The sequence below is a fragment of the Rhinolophus sinicus genome, linkage group LG04, assembly GCF_036562045.2.
Source record: "Rhinolophus sinicus isolate RSC01 linkage group LG04, ASM3656204v1, whole genome shotgun sequence".
NCBI classification, from domain to species: Eukaryota; Metazoa; Chordata; class Mammalia; order Chiroptera; family Rhinolophidae; genus Rhinolophus; species Rhinolophus sinicus.
Window position 1 is genome coordinate 93,667,013 of NC_133754.1, and position 19,485 is coordinate 93,686,497.

Sequence of the window (19,485 nt, forward strand, 5' to 3'; positions counted from 1 at the left end):
ATTTTAAGTGATTATTGATAGGGAAGTACTAACTATTGCCATTTTGTGAATTGTTTTTCATATGCCTTATAGCATTCTGTCTCTCATTTCCTCCCTTATTGCCTTCCTTTGTGTTTAGAGTTTTTTTAAAGTGATATGCTTTGATTCCCTTCTTATTTTCTATTGGGTAAGTTCTACAGATGTATTCTTGTTTTCATGGGGATTACATAAAACATCTTAAAGTTATGTCAATCTATTTTAAATTGACTCCAATTGTACATAAAAACTCTACTCCTTTACATTTCTGCCCTTCTCTATGATTTATGTTACTGTTGTCACTAATTATATCTCTATATATAGTGCACACATTAGAATAGATTTATAGTTATTTTTATGCTGTTGTCATTTAAATCTTGTAAAAGAACTGAAAATGAAATTATGATAATACAGGTTATTTTTATCCTCCACATATAACCTTACTGGAGAACTTTATATTTTCATATGTCTTCAAGTTACTGTCTAGAATCCTTTTGTTTCAATTGGAATGACTCTCTTTACCATTTTTTTCTAGATTAGGTCTAGTGATAATCACCTCATCAATTGTTTATTTTAGAAATTCTTGATTTCTCCTCCATTTTTTGAATGACAGTTGTGCTGGTATAGTATTCTCTAGGCTGACAGTTTTATTTTTTTTCAAATATATCATCCCACTGCTTTCTGGCCTGCAGACTTTCTGTTGAAAAATCTGCTGTCAGTTTTATAAAAGTTTGCATATACGTGACAAATCCTTCTCTCTGATTGCCTTTAAGATTCTCTGTTTCCGACTTTCCACAGTTGGATTATAATGTATCTTGGTATGTGTCTCTTTGGATTTATCTTACTTGGTGTTTTAGCTTCTTGTAACTCTGTGTCTCTTTCTTTGCTCAAGTTTGTGAAGTTTTCAGGCATTATTTCTTCAAATATGCTCTCTGCCCCTTTCTTTCTTCTCCTTCTGGGACTTCCATAAAGCCTAATGACGTGCCATAAGTACCTTAGGCTCTGCTCACTTTTCTTCCTTTTTTCCTTTTTGCTCCTCTAACTTAATAATTTCAAATGTGCAGTCTTCAAATTCACTGATTCTTTCTTCTGACTGATCAAGCTAGATCTTAAAGCACTCCAGTGAATTTTCTCAATTGAGCCATGCTTTTTTTCGACTCCAGAATTTGTTTGGTCTTTTTATAATTTGTCTCTTTGTTGCTATTCTCCTTTCATTCAAAAATATTTTCCTGAATTTGTTTAGTTGTTAGCTTGTGTTTTCTTTTAGTTCAGTAAGCATATTTAAGGCACATTTTTAAAAATGTTTGTCAAGTCAGAGACCTAAGTTTCTTTAGGGTCACATTGTGGACACTTTTTTGTTCCTTTGAATAAGCGCTATTTCCCTGTTCTTTGTATGACTAGTATATTTTTTGTTGCTATTTGGGAATTTGAAAAAAAGTCACCTCTGTTAGTCTCTATGGAATGTCTTTGTGTGGGGAAGGCCTTCACTATCTAGCCTGGCTTAAAGACTCATGGTCTTCTTGCACTTTTTCTGGGAATGTGCATTCCCTGGGCCTGTATATGTGCTTTTAATCCTGATCCCTGTAAATACCACTGCTTTTAAATGCCTCAATTTCCCTATCGGTCTCAATCATTCTTCTTAGAAGCCTTGCATTTCTGTTATATTCCTTTTCCAATACACTCTATCCTCAATTGCACATAGGTCTGTAGACCTCCTGCATCTATAACATGCCATGATATCTGCTACTGCTTTCATCAGCCTGCAATCTACTATCCAAACTGTGCCAACATTCCCATCAATGCTTTGAAACAGGCGAGACAGAAATCAGTCCCTTGGACTGTCACCTAACAAGCTAGAATGCTGCAAAAAAGGTCATTTTCCTTCCATCCCAAGAACAAGCTGGGAATTCAGTGATTTCTTGATTATACATGCCTTACTGCACTTGGGAGGAGGTGAAACAAGGGCAAACAAAATGCCATGAAACTTCCAACCATTTTGAGCATTTGCTTGGTTGTAGCAGCTTCTTAACCGGTTCCTAGAGTTTTAATAAAGCTACTTTGGTCTGCATGTTGTTGTTTGTTCAGTGTTTCTGTGGGGAAACAAAGGCCTGGAACTTTCTATTTCATCATCTTATCGATGTAACTCTCCATCTTTTAACTTTTTAATGGTATTTTTTGATAAATCAAAATCGTTTTTAATATGGTTAAATTCATCAATTTCTACATTTTATGCTAGTCTAGTTAAAAAAAAAATATATGTCCTTTCTTTGGCAATATAGATATTTTTCTACATTATCTTTCCTGTAACATTCGTAGTTTTTCAAATATCTCAGTAGTCACTTTTGTGTATTTAGTGAGAAAGGGTTCAATTTTTTCTTTTTTTTAAATTTAACAAAGGATATCCAATTGATCTAGCTGCATTTATTGCATTATTCATCTATTACTGCAGTGGCAGTTCTGCCACAAAATGTATGTGTGTGGGATCTAGTTCTGGATATTCATTCTGACACAGTGATCTATCTCTAGGCCACTACCACATTGTTTAAAATACAATAGCTTCTCTGTCTTTATATTATCTTGGTTATTTTTAACCATTTAAATGTAGAAATTTAAGAAAAAGCTCATAAAATTCTATGAAATAATTTGAGATATTTTTAAATAAAATTCTTACTGAAATTGATGGATTATTGAGGACATGAATTACTTCTTCATGATATTGTCTTCTTACCATTAACATGATATAGTTCACCATTATTTATGTCTTTAATGTCATTAATTTTTTACAACTCTCTCCATAAAGAATATTAAAAGTACTTTTGTAAAAATATAACATAGATATGTAAAAATCCATAAAACATGGGTTAATTATTTTAAAGTGACCATCCTTGTAACCACTACATAGCCCATGAAACAGACTTTTGCCAAGTATTGCAAGAGTCCTTCATGTGTCCTGTCCTAATTACAACCTTCTCAATCCTTATAATAAACCATTATTCTGATTGTTATAACACTCAGTTGGCTCTTCTTTAAAGTTTATCACAAACCTAATTCATAGTTATATCTATAAACAAGTTAATTTTACTAATTTTTACTATCCTTTAAAGCTTTTTAAATTTACAGTTCCCCTTCTCTTCCCCCCCCCATCTATTTTGAAGAAACCAAGTCATTTGTACTGCAGAATTTCCAACAATATAAATTTTGATGGTGCAATTCCCATGGTACAGTTTAAAATACTGAGTGTACACGCTTAATTAGATTCAGTTTTATTTTAATTAAGTAATTCACTCATTCATTCATTTGGTCAGTACGTCAGTCTTCATGGGTGACGGTATTTTCCACATCTGGTTGTCTAGCTGTCTTTCTTTCTGTGACATTAGCAACAACTGATGCTAAGATCTATTAATTCCTGAGGGGATGCTAAATTGTAATAATTCAACTCATATATCCTTCCATCATTTATCACATATATTTATATTTCTATAAAGAGAAAACTTATGTCATTAATGATTTGATAACACAAATTATATAATTTACAAAGAAATCACAGGATACATCTTTCCCTTTATTTATCAGTTTCCAAAAGAATGTGTTGGTTCCCTAGCATCCTATAAATTCCACAATCATAAAAAACATTCTTATAACTCATGGATTTAAACACACTCCTGTGTTAATGCCTTGAAGTGATTATACTTACTGATGCTCAAAATGCACCATCTTTGGCCAATAACAATGTCTTCATGTTAGCTCCTAAGCCTTTTTGACAGTCTGATATCATCCTTGGTTTTTGGTAACACCAAATGTTGCAGGTGAATCATGACCATTTCCTGCCCCAATCTTAAAAACATCCATTTTTCAAATAACTCTGGTTTCTTTCAGTGGCAAATATTTCAAGACTATAATCTGAACTTCAGGTGTGCTCACTGCTACTGACTTGGTCTTTATGTATCTGCAAAACAGTAAACAGGGCTAAAGTATGTGTGTGTATGCGTGTGTGTGTGTGTATGTGTAAGATAATTTTAGATTTGCAATAATTTTGTCCTTCTAAATTTGTCCAATTTAAATTTAGAAGTAAATTCTTTCACTTAAAAATTTCCATTTTATATCTGAATCCCTTTTTATTTAGTGAGAATCCTGATTTTCAAGCACATGGGATGAAATAATTAGAATGTCATACTTGCTAATTGGTTTTACCCAGTATGCAACAATTTCATATAAATACCAATAATGCCACTACAAATATAATTACTGTACCCCTACCTTTTTCAATTTTCAAAAAATACAGCCATTATATTCTATACTCTCTCCCATATAACCAGCATTTAGTTAGTTCTCTAAATATATCCATATTTAATGATCATTATGAGTCCTTATGTTGACATCTTTCCAGTGGATTTGATTGCCTGGTACTCGTTCTGTAGTAGATTCTTCAGGAGACGCTCACAGTGACAATATGTCTTGAATTTTTGTTTGTTAACAGTTGATCTTCAGTCTCTATACACGAAGTCAGTTTGGCTGCATTTTCATTCCTTGAGTATCTTAAATACCCTACTTCATTTTCTTGTAGAAAATATGTCTCTCAAACAGAATGATGACAATCTGATTCTCGTTCACTTAGAAGTTAATTTGTGTTTTTATCTAGATGCCTGATATGTTTTTGTCTTGGTTTTTTTTTTTTTTTTTCCTTTTTCTTTAAAGTCCACTGATTTTACTAGAATGTCTCAATGCTGGTATTGGGGCTATTTTCTCAGATATTCAGTGTACCTTTTAAATAGAATTTTCAAAATTTATTTATTTTTTTAATTCTAGGAGTTTCTTCAAATAACTGATCCTATTATTTTTCTATTCTTTGCTTAGGTTTTCTTCCTTGGGAACTCATATATATGCTGGATATTCTAAATTTGTCCCTCACCTTTTAAAATCTCTTTAATCATTATTTTATTGATATTAAGAATGTCTCTTTTTATCTTACAGTTCTCTTATGTATGTCTTATCTGTAAAGTTTATTCATTTATTTCTTCTAATTAAGTTTTCATTTCTAAAACTTTTTCCCCTTATTTTCAATTCTTTCCAAAGTTTTATCACATTTGTGAGATTCTCTAAATTCTGATCTAAATTGTTCTTTCATATCCTGTATCATTTTCTAATGTCATTTAGCTCCTTTAAAAACTTTTCATTTTTTTTCTAGCATGCTTTTATAGTCTGAGGGCTTGTTTTTCTACTCACTCTCATTTTTCTTACTGCAATATATGAGATTAAGATCCTTTTTGCCAGTTACTATTTTATGTGCAATTAGGTAACCTGAACTTTTAGACAAGTTTTGGATTTTTTCTCCCTTTTCCTTTTCCTTCCTTCCCTCCCTCCCTCCCTCTCTCCCTCCCTCCCTCCCTTTTTCTTTCTTTCTTTTCCCTCCTTTCCTCCCTCCCTCTCTCCCTCCCTCCCTCCCTTTTTCTTTCTTTCTTTTCCCTCCTTTCCTCCCTCCCTCTCTCCCTCCCTCGCGCCCTCCCTTCCTTCCTTCCCTAAAAATCCCTTTCATTTGTTTTAAAAAAATATGACCACCTACTTTCTGAGATCTACTAGCTTTGTCCATGTTGCCCTGTTTTATTTGGGCTTGCTGGGGTTTTTGTTTTGCTTTGTTTTGTCTTGTTTTGTTGCTCTTGCCCCTTTTTGCTCAGTTTGGATTGTATTCATAGTAGTTCCACCTCAATGTGGGACTTTGTCCTGAAGATAACTTTAGTTGGTTAATTTCTCATGGGGCTTAGATGGCTCTCACTCTTCACAACCTTACCTTGGAACCCTTAAACTCATCTGCTATTATAGTGTGTAAAAGCTTCCTTGTTTTTGCAGTTGTTATTCAAATCAGCCCCTAGGTTTAGGGAGTAACTGTAAACCAGGATTCTCATATGCTCTCTTGTTTGCCACCATTTCTCCCATGCATCAGCTGATACCATGTATATCTTGAACCTGTTGCTGGATTGTCCATCCAGTCACATTTTGGGGTCCAATGGGATACCTTGTCACCTAGTTTCATTGTAGGCATTCATCTGTTGTTGTTAAAATTATTTCACCATCTATTGTTCTGTCTGTTTTACATGGAGGAATTCAGGGATATTTTAAAACTATGTCCCCGTTGCCATCTACTCTGAATTTGTCATGTCCAGGTTTTTTGTATTATTACAATTTTAAAATAACTTCTGAAATTACATTTAATGTATAATTTTTAAATTACAAGTATTTCTAACTATGTGGCCATATTGTTACTATAAATGATCCTAGTGTGATAAGAGATTATTTACTAGGCTCATTCCTTTTATAATAATATTTTAGTGATGTTCTCTTTTGGTAGAGGTAGAAATTTCATGCTATATTTATATACTTCAAAAAATATACTAGTCTCAGAAACTATAAATATTCTTGAATATTATATGATTTTAATAAAATATTTATTAATGTCAGTAAAAGTATAGTAGACAATTTAGTGACATTTCCTGTACTGCTACCATCGTTTTCTAGTATGGTTCAACTTACATATAGCTCCTAAAAGGGGCAGCCTACCTATTATTACATTTAACCTCTCCCCTCTCACCCACATCAATCTTAACTAATTATAACAGGGGTAGACACCTAACCCAAGGCTGAGCCATTTAGATTTTCTCTTGATAGGTAGTAACTATTGTCAGATGATGAAAGATGTTTATATTAAAAGCACATTTGGAATCAAGAATGGGATGCTATGTTAGGCTTAGTTTTGATGACTAAGAAAATGAAGTCAGTCTGGGAGAGAAGTGAAAAAATTGAGTTGATACACAGAGAAGCAAAAATAGGAGGCTATGAAGCTGACTTGAGAGTCAACGGGAGTGGCCTTGGTTATCGACTCTCTCTCCCATTTCCAGCCTGCCTGAAGTCTAGCTGTATTTCATTTCCTGTCCTTGGATGCTTATGAGACTTTCTGCTGTATCCATATAATTAAATTACATTCAATATTCTTGTGAGTTGTCGAGCAAACAAAATGCTCAGAGAACATGAACAGTGAATTCACAGGGCTACTTTGTATTGAGTGAAGAAGACAGTGCTGTCATCCAAACACTCACACACCTAAGATCTCCTCTTCTTATTAACCTGGGTGACTACTGCTTCTTTATTACTAATTATAACTCTTGGCTCACTGTAGTTCTTAGGCCTCCTGAATAAAAATTATCAAGATGTAACCCACTTCCTGACAGTCAGTGACCAATCGAGGCCTGGCCCTACTTCCTCGAATTCAAAATTTAAGCTCCTTTCAACTCCTTTAAGAGAAGCTCCCTGGTTCCTCTAACACACACTCTCCATTGCTACAGCGAGCCAAATAAATATAACAATTTCAGACCACAGGTTGTTTTGTCATCTTGGGCTGGTGGGGTTTGATACTTGCATACATACCTACTGTAATCTTTATGCATTAGTTTGCAAATTTAAAAACTAGGATTTTCTTAGAGAAAATTTACTAAGTTCCAAATGACTACTACCTTCAAAAATCCTTAATGATTGCCAAGGGAAACATGCACACACCAAAAGAATGTAAGAATAGCTACTGCTAATGAGTGACCCTAAAAGATATGAACTATATTGATTACTGTTGAACCACACAAGAATAAATTTAAGCCAGGTTGACTAATAAAAGTGACAAATTTAAAAAATCAAAGAACATTATTTCAGTTTTTATTTTATGGATGACAATATAAACTACCAATTAAATAATTATCCTATAAGGAAAAATTCAAATGAATACATGTGTGAGTTAAGAAAAACTGAATATAAAATAACATGCAAAAATGCAATTCAGATATATTTTATGATTACTTAAAATCGAGAGTAATTGCTTTTTCTCTTTGTAAGACATTAAAATATCTTCAGTTACCTAAATCCTACTACACACACACACACACACACACACACACACTCACACTCACACACTCACACATATGATGAAGTCAAAAGCAATGAGATTTATTCATCTTAAGCACATTTTTTAAACAGAACTATTCAACAGTTGGGGTAAAGATATTTTTATCACGCAAATCTCCTGAGTTCTTCACAACAGTTTGACAGTTTTTTGTTTCTTTGTTTTTCCTCAGAGGAGAGAAAAAGTTTATCAAATTAAAGAAAAAAATGAAATGGAATTCAAGAGTGTAAGATCAAGAATGTGAACATGAAAGGACATGCATTTCCATAGGCTGGGGTGGAAAGCAAGAATGTACATTGGATGAGTATAGTAACCAAATTCAAGGGTGCAAATGATCAATACTGGGAAGTCTCACTACACAAAACACACTTTTACCCATCTTCCCTTATTTTCAAAACTTACCTCTACCAAAAATGATCAGTAACAAAATAACATTCTATTCATGTATAAGGAAAACATACTGAATATTATGTACCAGAATCTAAGTGTGGCAATGTTAATGTGAACAATAAGAGACTTCCTATTTACAAGTCAAAAATATTTTAATTCATGTTGTATAAATAAAATGGCACAGGACCACAGAAGAGAAGGCATTAGTTTGATGTAAGAAACTTGAAGCAGGACTCAAAGGATATGAATAATTTGTGGCAGAGAAAAAAAGAAAAGGATCCAACACAGAAGGAAGAATTGTACAAAATCAAGGAAATGTCATAATGCATAACTTGTTTGCATGTTTAAGGAATGTCTTCTATTGCAAGAGGAGGGAGATGAGTTGAGTCTGAAAAAGGTTATGACTAAATTGTGAGGGATTCTGAATGTTGTTCTGTTATACAGCAAAGGTTTCTAGGTTTTTGGATTATATGAACTGGCAGAAATTTGGAGGAACATATCTTAAGGTTGCCAATTTTATATTTTGCCAACTATGGTATTTAAAAAACAAACAAAATTAAAACCTAAAATCTATCATTTTATTAAGAAAAACCATTTTAACACAAAAAAGAAGGATATGAACATTGCCTCCCCATAGTCTTAAAAATAAAATATATGAAAATTCTTTGGATGCAGAAAGGTTACACAATAAAACTGTATTCTGCCAGGTGAACACAAAGTAAGCTATCATAAGTAACTTGGTCCAGTGTTTCATTTTTAGCATAGCCATTTTTTAAAAACCCAAGAGGCATATTCTTAATGCTCGTTCAACACAATTCAGAGTATCTGAGGTAAACTTAGAGATGCCCAAGAAAAATAGCTCTCAATTACCCAGCCATTTCTTCTACATCTCACTGCAGTGCTCGGAAGAAATAAGAAACAGTCCAGATATCTGGCCGTGGAAAATTGTGGAAAGGGGGCTACATATGTGCGGTCCTGAATGACCAACATAGTGCAGTTAAAAAGTTATCTGATAGCAATACTTTACATTTTAAAGTTGTCACAAACTGTCACTGAGGAACCAGTAATGTGTCTTATAACTTACATCCTTTGCTTTGACAGCTGGGAAACAGTGCTGAATTTGTGCCCCAGTTTTAATAACAGTACAGGACCCATTACTGACATTGCTACATTACTAAATTATTCTGTGTTTATTTTAGTATGTCTTTGATAACTATGAATTTATTCTGTAAATTTGTCAAATCAGTTTAGGAAAAGGTATACAAAGATATTGAAAAAAACAAAAGACGTCTAGGGAATGAGGAATTATCTAAGATTCATTTTCTCAATAATACTTATTGAAGTTTTTTCTTATTGCCAAAATAATGTTATAGGATCGATGCATTAACTATTCTCTTTGCCTAGAACAATGCTCTTCTAGTAAGATAGCTCACCTCCTTTAAGTCTGTGCTCAACTGTAACTTTTACTATTGGCCTATTGAAAATCAATCACCCTCTTTAAAACTAATACTGTCCCCCTAACAGAAACCTAATCTGTAAAACCAGTTGCGACAATGATAGAACAGGTGCAAGGAAACTTCTACAATAAGTAGAACGTGAAAAGCAAAAATATATACATAAGGCTGCTAAATCAACGAATGGCACCTAAAGCCATTATTCACTCACAAGGATCATCTGGCTTTTGGTTACCCTTTTCTGAAGTTCACAAATATTTATAAAACAAAACTTTAAAAAAAAAATAAATAAAGCTCCAGACAAGTTTTTCAAAGCTACTCTCTCCTATTAGAGGATCATAAATTACAGTAGATTTACCTTCTTTGCCTCCTCACTCCGTTTAAGCTGCTGTTGAGTAAGACCACAGCTTTACCAATTCCCAGTTCAGTATTTTTTTACATTATCTTAGGTAAGGATTCTCATATAACAAATGTTCTGTGAATAAGAAAAGTCACTTATAGAAGCCTGGCTTTTAGAGTTAGAAGGAAATTTTAGAGACACTTGTTTAGGAAAGACGCCATCCTAACAAAGCATATACATCAGCCCTGACAGACTGGGATCATACGAGTCAGAGCCTCCCATCCCAACACTTTTCCCAAGTTCTTCACTCTGTTATTAGCTGTGCAACAACATTGACTGTGCAAACATGCTATTTAAAAAAAAAAAAGAATAAGGAGAAAGCACACAAGTATATGAATATCTTATTAGAATTTGTGGAAACAATGTCTTCATAGTTTTTTGGCAATAAATATTCCTCCAGAAGTACAAATTATGCCATGATTAATAGATACATTATAAGAAACTGAAATAATTAGAATAGAGAGAGAAATCATACCTTCTATCAATAGCTCTTGTCCATGACTGCCAAGAAGTGTACGAGATAGGAATGGGGCAAAGTCTACAAAAATTTCACGAAGAAGAGGAGCAACTTTTTCTAAAGCTCTTTCAAGTTTTGCAGTGATGCTGTTGAAATTAAGACATAAAGACTAGTAAATATAATTCAAAATAAAAAGTGAAATAAACTTTACTTCGAAATTAAAATCTTTGAATATCATAAAAGTCCAAATCTAACCCACTGAAAAATAACAGCTTCATGTAGAAGGAATATCCGGTACAGTGTTACATCAGTCATAAGGCCACTCAAAAGATGGCAACTAAATTAGAATGACTATATGGTGTAAAGGAACTGGGTGGGGTTCTGTAACCTTTGAGGGCCACAGACTCTATTCATAGCTCTAGGAGCTTCAAGAGAAGAAGTTCTTGTATGTCTTCTCTGTCTATTCTTCTATCCATCAAAGAAAATGGTTTTGAACACTTACTACTACGTGGATCACCGTGCCAATTACAAAGAATTAACTCTTGATCTCGAGTTCCTTGAAAATTCCCCAAAAAGCTAAACAAATAAGAGAATAACTGGAATTCAGTGTAACACAGCTGAATTGCTTTGACAAAGTAGGCATGTTTCATTGCATAAGCCCACTTAGTTTTATTTACCAATCCCTGCATTATTATTTACATTGTTCACTATTAACTTTTAAGTTATAAAGCCTTACATAACACATATGCACTGTTTGACATTCTTGAAAACACCTGGAACAGTATATGTAAAAGAAACAACACGGGTAAAATAAATAATTCTGCTCAGGCAAATAAAAAAGTGCTTTGGAGTAAGGCTGCTTAGGTGACCATGGGACATTAGACTGCCTTTGCCTGCAAAGTGAAGATGATCACAATATCCACCCCTTGAGCATTAAATGAGCTAAGGCATGTGACATGTACAGAAAAGTCCTGGACACACTGAGAGGTCAATAATGGTAGCTCTTATAACTGCTACTTTCAATAAAACACACCTATATTTACTCTTAAAAATGTGACTGATATATTTTTAAAGATCAATTAAATAATATAATATTGGATGGCCACTCATTCTTCTACACAGAAGATATGTACAGTAAGGAATTAAACAATGCTTCAAAATAATAAAAGTTCTGCCACAATGCCAAGTAATATTTTTGTTACACATGAGGAAAACATAATGACAAAAAGGTAACTCATCACAGAATAATTTGCAATATATTAGTAATATTTAAAACTAAACTATTGCATATTTTTTAAAGCAATTAAATGTTTAAATAGGGATTAGGAAATAATCTGGGATTAGGAAATACTCGTTCCTACTTTGAAAAGAGCATGATCTGAATCCTTTGTATACACAAAGCCTCACCATTAGCACTTGGCTTTGTCTCCTCTCACCTGGGTCAAAGCTTTAGAGAAAGGAGAACTCAGGAGGAAACTCAGATTTAGGCACTTTCATAAATACTTACAGAGAAGTATTCTGGAGGTACAACTCTACGCAGGAAAAAAGGACTTGTGCGGTCCTTCCCAGACTTACAGCAGATAAAGAGTTTTCAATATTCTCCCTTACTCTGTTATTCCTGATGCAAGCACCTACTTTAAGCAGATGGTTCTCATACTTTAGTGTAGGTCGGAATCAACTGCAAGGCTTGTTTAAACACAGACTCCCAGATTGCACCCCCAGAGATACTGATTCAGCAGGTCCCTGGTGCACTGTGGGAATTTGCACCTCCAACAAATTCTCAGGTGGTCTAACACTGCTGGATCAGGACATACACTTTGAGAATAACTGTTTTAGTGAGTGTATACTACTAGTAAATTGTAATAAAACAGCTAGCAAAGGAACGGCTACCTAAAGTCATAGAATAATAATAAGTTATTTCTGACTTTGGTGAATATAGACAGAACTTCTTTTTTAGATCTACTATTTCATTCATTCCTTCTAATCTCCAGGATCAATTCTTACGACTCTTCCCAGCTAAAGTAATCCCCTCTACTAAGGAAAGCTACGGAAGAATGTCAAGCATGAACCTATGAAAAGGAGAACACTCTAGATATAATTACGATTGTTTGTTTTTGCAGCTGAATTCTGAGTGAAGTGTGGATATTTATTTTTAGTTAAGATTAATTAATGAGAGAAAAATTCTAGATTTATAAAGGTTCACATCATAGTTATAATATTGGATTGCAATATACTAACTAGTGAGGAACAGTTTTCCCTAGTTTAAAACCTTTTCCTTATTTTCCAGGTTTATGTATGCTTAGAGCAGGGGTGTCCAAACTTTTTTCAACGTTTTTTACCAAGGGCCATATGTGGTAAAATACACAAACAGCCGGGACACTCACTTGAGGTGAAGTACGTATTGCCTCACCTGGTTTATTTAAGTAAATTAAATATATTTTTGGAATTTGCTGCGGGCCAATTAAAAATGGATTGCAGGCCACAGTTGGCCCCTGGGCCGCAGTTTGGACACCCCTGGCATAGAGGCTTCAGAAATGTAAAAATACAGTTCTTGGTGATTAAGTTAAATATCAAATGGAAACTAATTTAAGCAACTAAGTATATGTGCATATGTAAAAATATATTAATTACCTTGACTTAAAGGTAATGGATAAAAACAGACATTTCTCCGTGAGTGAATCCCTAAAGTAAGATTTTTTTGTAATTATTTTCTTATAAAATTTAATAGAATATTAAATGATGCTTATACATATCATGCTGCAACCATAATTTTAATTTTCCATTAGGGAACAAACAATGCAACATTTTACCCAGCAAGAGATCAAAGCTTAAGTACAAAAAAAATCATTATCAAGTAATACTGCTAGATTTCTCTATCATATAACAACAAAATCTTCTAAGTGAAAAAAATTACATCATCACCTTTTTACAGTGCAGAAAACGGACATTTCTGTTGTTGTTAATATTTACACATTCCTCACAATGTATTTTAAAGGAAAGTAAAACACGTCATCTTCATCCTTAAGTAATTTAAATTCTCAAAGGAAATGGTATAAATACAAAACTCAGCTTTACACCCTCACCTGGCAAATAACCACCCAACATAAAGAAAAACAAAAACAAAACTTTCACGCTTTTATTTTTATTTGAATTCTCATCTGAGAGAAACACACAATGAAAAACTTTTTTTTCACAATGGCAAGGCAAATATGAAAAATTTATCTGTTAACATGAAAAAAAAACAATTAAATGAAACACATTAACAAGGGAGAACTCCTTGGCCATCCATCCTCTGAAAATAAATGAATTATTCACTACATTTAGAATATACTTTTTATTTTAAAAACAGAAATAACATTTAATTACCAGAAGTAAACAAAGTTTTGCGGAAAATAGTTGTGTAAGAAAATTAGCATATTTTAATTAATTTAGGGAAAATAAACTAAGTAGTAATTTTTCAGTTTCATTTGAATGTTTATGTTCACTTACTCAAAAGACATTCATTTAGTCTCAGGCATTTTTTTACACAGAATACAAAGGTGCACTAGATGGAGAATTTGCCCTACACAGACCTTGAGTGAGGTTTATTATTTTAACACTCTAGTAACTCCTTATTATTTGGGAAAGTTCTTAAGCCCTAAATATAAAATTTGTCAGCTCGAGTCTGAAATACAGTGTCTCAAGCTATCCATTCTTCTCTCCCTACTCTATTCTTTTTCATTCCCTTCAGTCACACTAATGATGTGTGTGTGATGCTATTTGGACTTTGGCTATTTTTCTTGATAGGAAGTGTAAATTCTTCTAAGAAAGAGAATTACTGATTTCCATGAAGAAAATTACTGTTATCACTTGGGGAATTTATCAACTACTCTAACAAAATTACCAATTGTAGGAAAACAAAACTATTCAAAGAAAATAATAATGCTTTAGATGAAATTCTATAGCTCCAATGCTTGGATTAAAACAATATGACTTAAAACATAAGAGTTTATTATTATGGTTTAAAAAAACATAATTATGTATTCGCCTTTACCTGTATTAATGAAATCTCATTTATAGAGATTTATAGATTCTAAGACATTTATTTGAATAAAAGTATTATTAACTGGTGGGAGAAAAAAGGTAACAAAAACCCAGGGCTGCAATTATTATCAAATCTTACCAAACGTAACTGACCTGACCTGGAGATATATCCAAGGCCAAGGTGACTGCAAACACATGAATCAGCAAAAAATGTAAGATTTACGTTTTCTTGTTTTTTCTAAATGAATCCCCTTTATAACTATATTTCACAATAGAGTATTATTTTCAAATGTTATATGTTTTAGAATTCTAGAAAAACATAATAATAATTTAAGAAACTGCTTACACTGTGAGTTGTATTTCAATGAACTCCCTTATAACTTCATAAAGTTGTAATTTTTATTTACTTTTGATTTTACATTTTTGTGTTCTCCTAGATCCTTAGCATAATGTCAAAAATATTATAAAAACTTAATAATTTAATTTGGTATATTAAAGTTCTTAAATTCCTTCATTTCTTAAATCACACAAAATAATGGGTGTGTCTAATAATAAATTTGGAATGAAAATAAATAATTATGTCTCTTAAGCAATGTCCTGCAAGATATAGCTCAGATATAAAGGAAATTATTACATTAGTGAATTCCACAGTAGATTATAGTCATTGAATACTGTTATGTAAATTAGGAAATGCTGGCAGAGGTTAAGTGAACTGCTTTGTTTATGTAAAATTAGATGCAAAGTTTAGGAGAGTATTAATGATAGCAAAACTATATTATAAAGTTAAATTCTTAATCAGCTGCATATTATGACTATTAATTGACAAACACTGACTTTAAATATCTTGTCTATATTTCACTAAACTTAAAGTATGAAATATAAACATATTAGTTGATGAGAGATCTCAGAATCTACGACACTGGAACTTACTGATAAACAATTTCTTTAAATTATAAACTTTAGGGTTGCAGCCACTAAGCAAAACATGCAACTGAAAAAATTCTTGCTCATTTTATTTCCTCATGATCTTTTAAATTAAAAACTGGCATTTTCTCCTCATTCTTCCTTAACAGAATCATATACATTTTCAAATGCATGATGTACTGTTTAAGAAAGAAGATAAAATTACAAAAATACTAAGAAACTAAGCCTAACTGGAACTTTTTGGGTGCAAGAAGTTTACTCTTTTATGTGGTGAACTAAATTTGAAATACATATTTTTTAAGTTTCAAGAAGTGCAATGCTGGTATATCTTTAGATAATTATAACAGCTTCTTTAGAGTGCAGTTTTAGAAATTGTTAATTGCATGTTTTGTAGGCAGAAAGAAAATGAAAGAAACTGAAATAGAATTATTATTTCCTTTCTAGTCAATTAGTTAAATAAAATGACACAAAAATTAACTATACTGGAACAAAACTATAAAGTCCAGAATATATGTCATTTCACTGAGACAAAACTACAAACCTAGTAATATAAAGAATAAAGGTAATTGTGTTTTAAATAAGGGATATAAAATTGAATAAAACTTTTCCTATTAAATAATAATTTAAATATATTATAAAAGAAATGTCAATGTAGTAGAAAACTGTGAAGGAGCACCAAAACCCCCTTTAGGATAGAGATCTTCATCCCCTGGAAAGTTCAGAGGAGACTACTGGGTTATGGCTCCCAGTTGAATTCCTTCCCAGAAAGAACCTGTCTCACCCCCAGCTAGGTCCACTCATCAGGAGAAATCTGTGTTCAAACACTAGTCAATGAGGAGATAAAAAGGCCCAGGACCCTTGACTCAGTTGAGGACTTCTGGAAGAACCATTCCTCTTGCAGAGCTTTCCCAGGGCATGGCCTGACACCTCCCTTACAATTGCATCACTTTTCTTTCTGACCCATCCCTTCCCAATTCCTCATAGGTGGTGTGATCACGAACAGTCTTCAGTAAGCTACCTGTATACAATACTCTATCTACGAATTTGTTTCCTGGGGTAGCAGTCAGTTAATGCATGTTTTTTTAGTATAGCACTTGGTTCACATAATATTTTTTGAAAATACAAATTGAAAAAATCATTAATTAGGAATATGAACTTTTAAAGAGAAATAGAGTACTTCCATTTAGGTTGTAGAAAGCTGGAGAGGGTCACTCCCACACTAATCACAAGAGAAAGTCAGATAATGTACAGAATTATAAAGTTGTTAGAACCTGTCAGAGAGCTGAGGTATCAGGCCAACCAACTGGCCTTGAAATCTGAAGAAAGACATGGGAGGGATGCAAGAACTTGCTTCCTTGGGGTGAAGCATAGGAAGAAGAAACACTGGGGACCATGTAAGCTGGTAAGAAATCAGCTAAAACTTTTAACAAATTGCTGAAGTCCAAGTGTGAGCTAATGTGAGAGAAGAAAACCTTCCGAGCTGGAGACATAAAGGAAGTTTGCAGTAGCTCGCAGGCTCTTCCCCACAACCCTCACCATTCCTCATGAGGAAAAGTAGGACCTGCATGGAAGTCTGAGGAATTTCTTCACTGCTGTAGGCTAAGGGAGGCAAGCAGTAACCACATCTTTTTGCAGAAAAGACACAAAGCCCCGCTCAGATCCTTCTTCCCTAATCCTCTGTGAAACAAAGCCCTTACATCTGAGAAAAGGACAGGAAAGCCATTCACTTGCAGGGGACAGGAGAGAGCCTTTAGCAGGTGGAGAAAGGAAATAGAAAAAAAGCTATCTAAGGGCAGGGAAGGGCTTTATCCTGAGCCCTGATATTTAGATATTCTCCAACCACTTGGGAATGGGCAGGATCAGTGGAAAAGCCCTACTTCCAAGACCCAAGGCAGCACCTGCCTAAAGCCAAATCTGAACCAGAACAACATAAAACAGCCCACGTCCCCCAAAGACCAGGCTTGCAAGTATCCAATAACAAATAACAGCAGACTACTGTAGCAGAAAGAGCCACAGTGTAGAGAACCTCTTTGAAGTGCAGGATCAAAGGAAAGCCTAAAGGTGAGGGTAAAATAGGAATACTGAGTAAAACATTCTCACAAACCAGCCCCTAGATTAACACAGGAAAAGGTAGATAAACTAAAACCACTCAGAGTAAGGAAAACAAGGAAACAGAAACCTAGCTCAGCTCCTGGATAGATTGCCTTAACTCCCAATATTAAAGGTCGAGCATAAGAGGCAAGCCCATTTCCAGCGTAAATACTCTGAAAGTTAGTCACTACTGTCCTATACACAACATTCAGTTTTCATCCAAAAAAAATAAGACATACGAAGAAGAAACATCAATGTAGTCAGAATCACAAACCAACAGAATCAGAATTGGAGGAAAGATAAAGTTTCCTTTGGAACATCAGATATATAATTTAAAAATAACTATAATTGACATGTTAATGACTTAATTAATAGTTGAAAATACAGTCAATATGCATAAACAGATGGGGAATTTCAGCACAAAGTAAGAAACTAAAAAAGAAACAATGCTACAAATGAAAAATACAGTGAAAGAGACAAGACGCCTTCAATGAGCTTATCAATGGACTTAATAGCACCAAGGAAAGAAAGAGAGAGAGAGATTGAATGTGCATTCAAGAGCTACAAAACAGCATCAAATAGCCTTATATAGATGTGATTAGAATCCCAGAAGGAGAAAGGTGGTATGCCAAATAATGGCTGCCCAAAGGACACCAAACCATAATCCCTGGAATTTGTGAATAAGTTATGTTAAATGGCAAAAGGGACTTTGCAAATGAAATTCAAGTTATGTACATTAAGACAGGGAGATTATCCTGTATTATGTAGGTGGGCCCAATCTAAATACAAGAACCTTAAAAAGCAGAAAACTCTCTGGATGGAGTTGGAGAATTGTGGAAGAAGAGGAAAGCACAAAAGCTGTGTCAGTAGGGGAAGTCAGAGAGAAGCCAAGTGTACGAAGAATGTGATACACTGTCACTGGTTTTGAAAGTAGGGAGCCATATTCAAGGACTGGAAAAAGGACTCCAGGAGCGAAGGGCTCCCTGGACTGACAGCCAACAAAGAATTAGGGTCCATTTCTATAGCTGCGTGAAACCAAATTTTGCCAACAACGTGAATGAACCTAATGTGCTTCCAAAGCCTCCAATAAGGAATGCAAACACCAGGATTTTAGCCCACTGTGATGTGACCTCCACTGGATTCATAATGTACAGAGCTATGACATAATAAATGGGTATTGTTTTCACGCTGCTAAATTTGTGGCAATTTATTATGGAGGCAATAGAAAACAAATACAAGGAGACAGAGAAGTTAGGGCAGAATATGTGAAGCGATAATGAATGAGTTTTCCACAAATGATAAAGGCCCTTAAAACATGGATGTAAAAAGCACAGAAAAACAAGCAGAATAAAAATAAATTAATAACCTACACTTGTCAAAATAAACTATTGAAATCCCAATAGTATACAATCTCAGGTAACAGATAATGTAAGCATCAAAGCACCTCACGCACACCAGGCTACTCCACCTAGAACCCACTCCTCCTGGTCAGGTGCACACCAAGTAATGCATGCACGTGCCCCAACTTCAACCTGTATGCCAAAACCATTAGCCTTATTTTAAGAGAAAATTTGAAGAAGGCTGTCAGAGAATAAAGATACATTATAAACAGGAAAAATGGCAAGAATGACATTCTCATTAGTATGAGGGCCAGAAGACAATGGAATGAAATCCATTTCATAAGTATGTCAGCCGAGGAAGGCAGGTCCAAGGTAAGAATGTAAGAGGGCACTAGCTCAGCCTCCCAAGAACATACAGATTCAGAGCGATTTCTCCTGAGAGCCGACTGAAA

General features: G+C 34.0%; 1 protein-coding gene and 1 long non-coding RNA gene across 11 annotated transcripts in view; one reads left to right on the forward strand and one right to left on the reverse strand.

Annotated features, from left to right (window-relative positions):
* Positions 1-19,485, reverse strand: part of NBEA (neurobeachin) — a 661,793-nt gene that overhangs the window by 370,663 nt on the left and 271,645 nt on the right. For all 7 annotated transcript variants that reach the window (XM_074330026.1, XM_074330024.1, XM_074330023.1 and 4 more), the window contains one exon: positions 10,674-10,801. In XM_074330026.1, the coding sequence (XP_074186127.1) occupies positions 10,674-10,801 (128 nt within the window). The remainder of the gene's footprint in view (positions 1-10,673; positions 10,802-19,485) is intronic.
* LOC109449832 (uncharacterized) overlaps positions 1-19,485 on the forward strand; it is a 265,241-nt gene that overhangs the window by 27,736 nt on the left and 218,020 nt on the right. The window lies entirely within an intron of this gene.